Below are 9,688 nucleotides of genomic sequence, written 5' to 3'. Positions count from 1 at the left end.
CAATCTCTGCCATACTTCAAGGCTTTATCCTCAGCATGTCTGCTGTCAGATTCCTTGTATGTGGTCTACATTTGCTGCTTCTACCTCCTTTCTAACCATTTCCATAGCTCGTAGTAGTATAGCTTCACTCCTATCTTGTAGAAGTTGCTTCAAGGCCATCAGTGGCTTCTTGTCACATTCATGGCGGAACTACCAGCATATCCCATTCAAAATTGAAGAAAACAAATCTTTCCCATTCAATTCTCAACTACCAATTTGTCGGAATTCTTCATAGAATTCTTAGAAAACTGAGCAATGCCTTTATCACCTCCATTTCCTGAATCCCTTATCATAAAATGTCTTTCTTCCTTTGAAATCGTTTACATTCTTTTCCATTCCCACTGCCCTATTCCAGGATTTCACTGATGATTGCAAGCAGAATCACTTTCCTTGTCCAGCTCTAGTCACCTCCATTCCAGCCCCCACCCAAACAATTCTGGCTTTGGCAGAGAGTACAAGGAATTTTTGTTGAATCCAACTTTTGTCCAGGCGCTTTTGAAAGATTTGCCCTGTCCTGGCTTCCTGAATGCCTGGGGCTGGCCCCTCTGCATACCTGCTAGATTGAGACTCCCTACCTATCCTGTGTTCTCTGGAATTAGCCTCTGGCCGAATTCTACAGTGGCCTGTCAACACTCCTACAGAGCAGTCTCTTCTGTTTATACACTGGGTTAGGAAGTTGTTTGGTACAGTACTGCAGCGGCCAATCTTATGTAGAGTTTTGGTTTTCCTAACCACAGAAGCCACCCTCTGTTACACTGGTCTTGCTTTCCCAGTTTCCACTTGCAGTCCTCTAGCTCAGGAATCTTGAGTGGCTCTCTAATGCTTATCAAGTGTAAACTCTTCTGAACAACTTTTGAAACTTAAATGCATTTCTTTCCCTCCTTATTAAATCAAACCCTTGATTATGGCACCAAACTTTTCATTAGTCTAGAGCAAAAATAACAGCAGAGACAAGGAGGAGCAAACAGGTTCAATAGGTGTAGACAGAATGATAGCAGTTTACTATTTTTTTCCATTCTTTCCAAAAAAAAAAAGGAAACAGCATTTTAATTGGATTCTCGTTCATTAAAACATTATCAGGTCATCCAGTTCTACTTTGAGGCAAAAAAAAATCTACCATGAAATTCAGGCTTAGCACATGCTACCAACATTTAAATTCACAATTCAAATTTATCTGCTAATGTTAACAGTAAGAAATGCATAGTCTGGCACAGTGTAGGCAAGGCAATTTATTGAAAATGGATGATTTTTGCTTTTTAATGTAAAGTTTAACTCTTTGAAAAGTGATTATGTATGAATTGTTAAAGTGAATAATACTCTTTGTGAGAGAGCAACTGCTGAAACTAAAGAATAAAACAAAATAATACAAAGACATCGTAAAAAGTATTTCCTGAACGTAGCCACCAAATGGCATTTTTTAAATGTGGTATTTTTTAAGTAAACAAGATATTCAGATTCACATATAAGCAGGAGCACTTTCATAGCAATTAAGGCTTGGCTTGGCCATTTGGCTTGGACTTTTATCATTTTGACTTGTAAAATTACAAATAAAGTAAGGTCCATCTGATTAGCCGTTGCTGTCTTCCACCCTAGACAATAAGTTAGATCATAATGTTCAGCTTTACAGGGTTTATTGTCCCGTATGTGCATCATACTACTTTCCCCATGAGCAATAATTTGTACATAGGTCATGTCGGTTTCTACAGTCTTCAAAAGAAGGCAAAGTTACTACATTTGTTGTTAACATTAGTTGGAGGGAAGACTTCCCACTGCCTTCCAAAAGCTTCCCCCAGGCAATCCTGTGGTGGTGGCCAACAGTTATGGAAGCCCACAGGAACTAAAACTTTGAGGGAGGGGAATATTTCTGTTTGGTCGAGTTATGGTTTTAAAAGGGTACAGCAACCCTGTTGCTTTTATTTCTCTCTGTACCCCCTCCACATGGGTCAGAATGCAGGCCCAGTCATGAAGGTATGAAATAGCAACAGAGTAGAGTAACTAGATCCCCAAGTTTCTGGCCAGAGGACCAACCAAGAAAGGGAGCCCAGGGAACCAGGAAGTAGTGGAGAGATTATGGAGTGGGAGGAAACTAGGAAAGCAATCTCAAAAAGTTGTTTACAAACGCCAAGGATCATCCTCAAATCACTAATGCTTGGATCTGGTTCTACTTAGCCTTGAGAATCTTGAGAACTAAACTATCCAACAGACTACTTCGTAAGTCCCAAACTGCAGGCCACAAACTTGAAATAGATCCAAAGAGAACTGCAGTCTTTGAAAACTGAACTTACACTGGAACTGTAGCCCATAAAGAGCAATCTGATAATTGTATCCTGAACCTAACAGGTTGGTTGCCTGCTAAAACAAAAAGATTGATATTCTCCATTAAATCTGAACAAGACCCAGCAACTCACAACGTAATATTCAAAATGCCAAGCTATAATCCAAAATTACTTGACAAAGTGCTGCAAAAATTTCAACTTACAGAAAATCAATAGATGCTAAAACTGAGATATCAGTCTTAGAATTACCTAACAAAGACCTTAAAGCAGATATTTAAAATGCTCAAACAAGCAATACAAAAATGCTATATGAAATGCTAAGACACCTACAGAAAAATACGTGACAAAGAAATCAAATAATCTTGCAACAAATGTTTAAAAAACAGAAGATACAAAAATAACCAAATGGAAATTTTAGAACAGTAACCAAAATTTTAAAAACATACAGAATGGACTCAACAGCAGAATGGAGAAGACAGAGAAAAGAGTCAGTGAATTCATAGATGGATAAAAATTATCAGCTCTGGGCAACAGAGAAAACAGACTGCAATAACAACAATGAACAGAGCTCAGGAACCCGTGGGACAGTAAGAAATGTCTAACATTTATATTTATCGGAATTTCTCAAAGACAGGATAAAGTATATAGTGCTGAAGGAAGATCTGAAGAAATAATGGCTGTAAACTTCCCAAGTTTGGTGACGTACACATAGAGTCAAGAAGTTGGGCAAACCCAAAACAGAATAAACCCCAAAATGTCTACACCATCTCAAACAATTCCAATCAAAATCTCACAAGCTCTTTTGTATATGTCAACAAGCTCATTCTAACATTTATATGGAAAGGCAAAGGAACTAGAATAGCTAAAACTACTTTGAAAAAAGAATGTTAAAGGAACCACACCACCTGTTTTTAAGATTTACCATAAAGCTAAAGTAATTAAGACAGCATAGTATCACAGAAGGGAGAGACACACAGATCAACAGAACAGCAAGAGTTCAGAAAGAGACCTACATAAATATGGCTTAATGATTTTTACAATGGTGCAGAAACAATTCAATGGAAGAATAGTCTTCTTATCAAGATGTTGTAACTAAACATCTACATGCCAAAAAAAAAAAAAAAAAATCAGTGTGGATCTAAAACTCACTTCATACAAATATTGAGTCTGTTGAATTTGGTGATGGGATCTTAGACATGGCAACAGAAGCATAATCCATATAAGAAAACATAAACTGGATTTAATCAAAATTTAAAATGTTTGCTTTATCAAAAATGGTTAAGGGAATGAAAGGACAAGCTACAGATGGGGAGAAAATATTTGCAAGTCATATATCTTACAAAAGCTTTTATCCAGAATATGTAACAAACACTCAAAATTTAACCATATGGAAACCATCCAATTTAAAAGTAGGCAAAAGACATGAAGAGATGCTTCATCAAATAAGATATAAGAATGGTGAATAAGCACATGAAAAGATGATCCACATCATTAGGCATTGGGAAATACAAATTAAAACCACAACAAAGACACCACTGCGGCCAGGCACGGTGGCTCACGCCTGTAATCCCAGCAATTTGGGAGGCCGAGGCAGGCAGATCACCTGAGGTCGGGAGTTCGGGACTGGACTGACCAACACGGAGAAACCCTGTCTCTACTAAAAATATAAAATTAGCTGGGCGTGGTGGCACGTGCCTGTAATCCCAGCTACTTGGGAGGCTGAGGCATGAGAATAGCTTGAACCCAGGAGGCAGAGGTTGTGGTGAGCCGAGATCATGCCATTGCACTCCTGCCTGGGCAACAACAGCAAAACTCTGTCTCAAAAAAAAAAAAAAAAAGACACCACTACACACCTATTGGGATAGTTCAAAATACTGCCAATATGAAGTGCTGGCAAAGATAATACAATGCTGGCGAGAATGCAAAATGTACAAGCACTTTGGAAATCATTTTGGCAGTTTCTTATAAAATTAGGTGCACACTTAATCATGTAATCCAGCAATCCCTCCGGATATCAGGCAAAAACCTGTTATGTTAATGTTTTAACAACTTTATACATAATCGCTAGAAAGTGGAAACAAACCACTTATCTCTCAAATAGTGAATGGATAAAAATGGATAAACAAACTGTAGTCTATCCATATGAGAGAACACTACTTAACAATAAGGAGGAATGAACTAGGGGATGAATATAAAGGGAGAGTGGGAGATCTTGTGGGTGATGAAACTGTTCTGTATCTAGATTATGGAATGGGGTTTCACTACATGATAATTTTAAAGAACTTTATAGTATTAAAGAGCTAAACACTATTAAATAAATAAATGTATGCAGCCTTCAGGTATTTCCATTTTAACTAACACTGGGATTTCACTACTGTTCATCCTTTCCCTGCTGAGTAATGCAGTGTTCATTTTACAATTTCATTAAATTGAGATTAAGTTACATACAGAACAGGATTGCCAGATTTAGCAAACAAAGGAACCTAGTTAAGTTTAATTTCAAATAAAAATTTGGCAGGTTCCCTACTAACACCCGTGGTAGCTTTTTTCTTTTATCCTTGGTTTTCATCAGTTTTACCTGTTATGTTAGGTATGATTTTCTTTATTTCATTTGGGGTTCACTCAGTTTACTGGATCTGTTGAGTTGACAGCTTTTTGGCTTTGACAGAATTTGGGGTAATTCTGGCCTGTAAGTTACTTATATTTTCTTCTGCCCTATTTTCCTTCTATTCTTCTAGAAATCCAGTTACGTAAGTTAAATTGCTTTATATTTCCCCAAATGGCATTGAGGCTCTGTGCTGTTTTCCTTCTAATCTTTTCTTCTCTCTTCCTCAGATTGGACAATTTCTTTCATGTATCATCTGTATTCTCCAGTTAAACCCATTTTTTTTTTTTTAATGTTTCCACTTTTGGGGTGAGAGTATACACTTATATGCATTCATTACAACCACACTACCTTTTCTTTTTTTTGAGACTGAATCTGGCTCTGTCACCCAGGCTGGAGTGCAGTGGCCGGATCTCAGCTCACTGCAAGCTCCGCCTCCTGGGTTTACGCCATTCTCCTGCCTCAGCCTCCCGAGTAGCTGGGACCACAGGCGCTCACCACCTCGCCCGGCTAGTTTTTTTTTTTTTTTTTGTATTTTTTAGTAGAGACGGGGTTTCACCGTGTTAGCCAGGATGGTCTTGATCTCCTGACCTAGTGATCCGCCCGTCTCAGCCTCCCAAAGTGCTGGGATTACAGGCTTGAGCCACCTCGCCCGGCATCACACTACCTTTTCTTCCATGAACATAGTTCTAAAAACTGCTTTAAAAATAACCTTGTCTGCTAATTCCACTATCACCTAGTTTATATTAGGATTTTTTTTTCTATTGTCTGCTCTTTTTTTAAAACCATAAGCTATAAGCCGTATTTCCTTATTACTTTGGATACCCTATAGCATTTTATTGTATTCAGGTCATTGTTTATATGTTATGCAGATTCATTTTATTATACTCTGAAGAGTGCTAAGCTTTGATCTCATTTAAATTATTGGCTAATCACCTTGATTTTACATTATGTTAAAGGTTTTATCCTTAGTTTTAGCATAAATCTTTAGTCTTGTGCACAGCCTTTATTAATACATGGCCATTCTGGGGCTTTGGGAAGCTCAAAGTTCTATCAAGCCCTTCTAACTTGTCAGAATTCAAACTTGAAACTCTGTCTTCTGTTGCAAAAGAAAACAGCCATCTCTGTTCAGCTTCTTGAGCCTTCCAACTGTGGCTTTTCACCAAGGTCCATGGAGTCTTCCTGGGGCCTGCACGGTTCGAGAGTTAGCTAAGGATTCAAGGAGAGATCATATGCAGACAGGAAGCCTCCTCCATTTCTGACACCTTCATTTCTAGGATCTGCTGCTTTAATTTTCAGTCCTTCTAGCAGCCCTTAATTCCATCCTAACACCTCAAGCCAGTAAGACCGCAACTTTCTCTTGAGTTCTAGCCATGCCTTACCACACAGTCTGGGAATGACCTAAGGGGAAAAATCATATATAGTTCACAGCTGGTTTCAGTGACTCCCTAGAGTTTTTAGACCATTGTTTATTATATTTTGTCCACAGTTTATAATTGGGAGGGTTTGGACATTACAAGCTGTAACACCATTACTAAAACCAGAAGTTCTTCATTTTATAGTTCTTAAATGTTTAGTTTAACATATGAGAACAAAATAATATACAACTGGTATTTAAATGTACTTGGCTCTCTCCCCTTCTGTGTCTAACAGATTGAAAATGACACCAGGCATGGTGGCTCATGCCTGTAATCCCAGCACTTTGGAAGGCCGAGGCGGGTGGATCACTTGAGGTCAGGAGTTCAAGACCAGCCTGGCCAACATGGCGAAACCCTATCTCTACTAAAAATAGAAAAAAAAAAAAGCCAGGCGTGGTGCCGCATGACTGTAATCCCAGCTACTCGGGAGGCTGAGGCAGGATAATCGCTTGAACCTGGGAGACAGAGGTTGCAGTGAGCCAAGATTGCACCACTGCACTCCAGCCTGGGCTACAGAGTGAGACTCTGTCTCACAAAGAAAGAAAAAAAGAGATGTTTCATATATATATATATAAAAATATATTTTATCTCGAAGTAAAATAAGTTGAATAATCTTTAGCTAATTGATGAACCCAGGGAGTAGGGAAATCTTTGTTCAACTTCCAATGGATTTATTAAGGGCTCAGAAAAATTGGTTAGGCCATGGAAATACTTAGAGTTGAACCAATTGAACTAGCATATTAAGAAAGCTATTTCTATTCAGAATTGACAAAAAATATAAAACTCTTTGGTCATGAAATAGAATGACCTGTGGTCATAAATGGAGTGTTATTTAAAACTAGTAAGATGTGTGACTACTCGCACATATACAATGGCGTATTAACTGAGTTAAGTGATATGGCATTATCTTGACTAATCCATTGTTGCCTTCAAACTTACATTTTTACAAATTTTATTTTGTAGTCAGCAAGTTTTCCATTTGTCTGCTTGGATGTGAAAGATGCTATTTAAAACCAAACAGCAACTGTACAAGACTGGCTGAACATTTATAATTAAACAATTACATAACCTCCAAAATACAGCAGAATATGAGCCACATAATTAGGATGTCAGCTAACCAAGACAGTGAATTCAGAAGAATGTCATTTTGTGGCATGTGCTCAGCTGAGCTTTAAGTCAGACTGCTGGATGGAAATGTAATCTTTCTACCTTTGTTTATATACAGTAATACGAGCTGCTGTCAGGACAACTCATGCAGTCAGGACAGCTAACTTTTTTAAAAAGAAGAAAATTATAAACATATTTTGTGAATGTTTACTAATCTCTTATTTGCTTTTCTTGGCACTCATAACTTCTACCCTTTAAAACTGAGATTCAAGTGATTCAAATTCCAGTTACCTCTAAGTTATATTCTGTTAACAACCATCTTGTATAAATTGGTTTCATAAATAAAAACTGCTCTTAAATGATTCTGTCACTGGATGTCTATCCACAAGCTTTCCAGTCTGGTCTGCTCTATATGTGTACATCCTGAAAAGTTGCCAAAATAGCAGCAACAACTGATGATATCATAGGGAAAAAACTCACTGCCACGGGAAACCAAGCATTGTTGAGTCAACTTCTTTTTGGTCGCTTGTTTTATACTTGCTAGATAAGCCAAAAGACCTGTTTGTTACACAAATGTGCATGCATCCATGTATTAGTCCATTCTCACACTGCTAAAGAAACACCCGAGACTGGGTAATTGTAAAAGAGGTTTAACTGACTCACAGTTCCACGTGGCTGGGAAGGCCTCAGGAAACTTACAATCATGGTGAAAGGCACCTCTTCACAGAGTGGCAAGAGTGAGAATGAGAGCCAGTAGGGGAAATGCCAGACGCTTACAAAACCATCAGATCTCATGAGAAGTCACTATCATGAGAATAGCATGGGGGTAACCACCCCCCATGATTCAATTACCTCCCACAACACCTGGGGATTATGAGGATTAAAATTCAAGATGCGACTTGGGTGGGGATACAGCCAAACCATATCAATCCATATATGGTTGAAATTTAAATTAGACAATAGTAAATATCTACGTTCAAAGTCCATCTATGCTTTGAGATTCTGAGCTATTTTCTGGTATGGAAAAGAGATTTAGCATCTCCATCTCTATTGGATGTATGCTGCCTCCTGTGATGATCAAGGAATGCAATGGTTCTCCCAAGTCCACAGTACACATTTGCTGTAAAGTGCCTGCTGCAATTTTCTGGTCGTCTGCTCCAACCCTGGCTAAGCCAACACAAAGTGTCTCCTCGGTGATTGCTATTAAAAAAAAAAAAAAAAAAAAAAAGATACTGCCATTCAGTTCAGCAAATGCATCATCCTGTCCAACAGTCAAACAAACATCAGTACCACAAGTACATTTCAAGAAGCCCCAAATATCTTAAATCTCTTTTGCCACTTATGGACCAGTTATCCATTAATTCATCCAAGGGATTTTCTAAATCATTTGTATTACCTAATATTATAAAAGAGTACTTTCAAATTTTACCCTTTTCAGAATTCCAAAGGCTTACATTAAGCTTTTAGGACTTGACAGGCTATACTTATACTCTACAATTGCACAGCATTTGTTTTAAAATAAGTTCTGAGTAAACAATGTTTATTACACACTTATGTTTTTAATAACTTACTTATGTTCATATTGACCTAGCTATACTGAAGAAACCATGAGATTATGAAATAAATTCACAGATTTGAGTTTCTCCCTTGCCAATGTGATAAACTTCAGTTTTCTGTTTTTAAAATGTAATACTCTCTCTTTTAAATCATGGTAATGAGAGCTAAGATAGTAGATACGAGACTAGTAGATTATAGATTCCTTAACAAATAATGAGCATTTGGCATGATTTATGTCTTTAAGTTCAAAAGAGCCAGCCTTAATGAGCTTTAGTATTATTGACTCTGGTGCTACTGCTAAAGAGCTGACCCTTTAATGGTTGTATTGTTTAATTGGGAAAGGGGTCTTGATTGAACAATGATCAAAAGGGGGCAAATGATTTATCCAAGGACAAACGGGAATGCAAGCAACCTCTGTACAAAGTTATGGATATAGAACAGCCTTGCAGACTATTTGTTTCACGACTGTAACATGGCCTACTAATGAGAATAAAATAAGCAACAATCACTCAAGAATCTCTTGACCAGGCGCAGTGACTCGCACCTGTAATCCCAACATTTTGGGAGGCTGAGGTGGGCGGATCACTTGAGCTCAGGAGTTCGAGACCAGCTGGGCAACATGGTGAAACCCCATCTCCACCAAAAATACAAAAAAATTAGCCGGGCGTGGTGGCATGCACCTGTAG

At 38.1% G+C, this 9,688-nt stretch overlaps 1 protein-coding gene across 2 annotated transcripts in view; it reads right to left on the bottom strand.

Annotated features, from left to right (window-relative positions):
* Positions 1-1,012: 1,012 nt before the first annotated feature.
* Positions 1,013-9,688, bottom strand: part of LOC105485475 (diphthamide biosynthesis 5) — a 42,273-nt gene continuing 33,597 nt past the window's right edge. For both annotated transcript variants that reach the window (XM_011747873.2, XM_011747872.3), the window contains one exon: positions 1,013-8,645. In XM_011747873.2, the coding sequence (XP_011746175.1) occupies positions 8,453-8,645 (193 nt within the window). In that variant the 3' untranslated portion in view covers positions 1,013-8,452. The remainder of the gene's footprint in view (positions 8,646-9,688) is intronic.

Source organism: Macaca nemestrina, chromosome 1, assembly GCF_043159975.1.
Source record: "Macaca nemestrina isolate mMacNem1 chromosome 1, mMacNem.hap1, whole genome shotgun sequence".
NCBI lineage: Eukaryota > Metazoa > Chordata > Mammalia > Primates > Cercopithecidae > Macaca > Macaca nemestrina.
The sequence above is the reverse complement of the archived record's forward strand: the minus strand, read 5'-3'. Positions and strand labels throughout refer to the sequence as shown.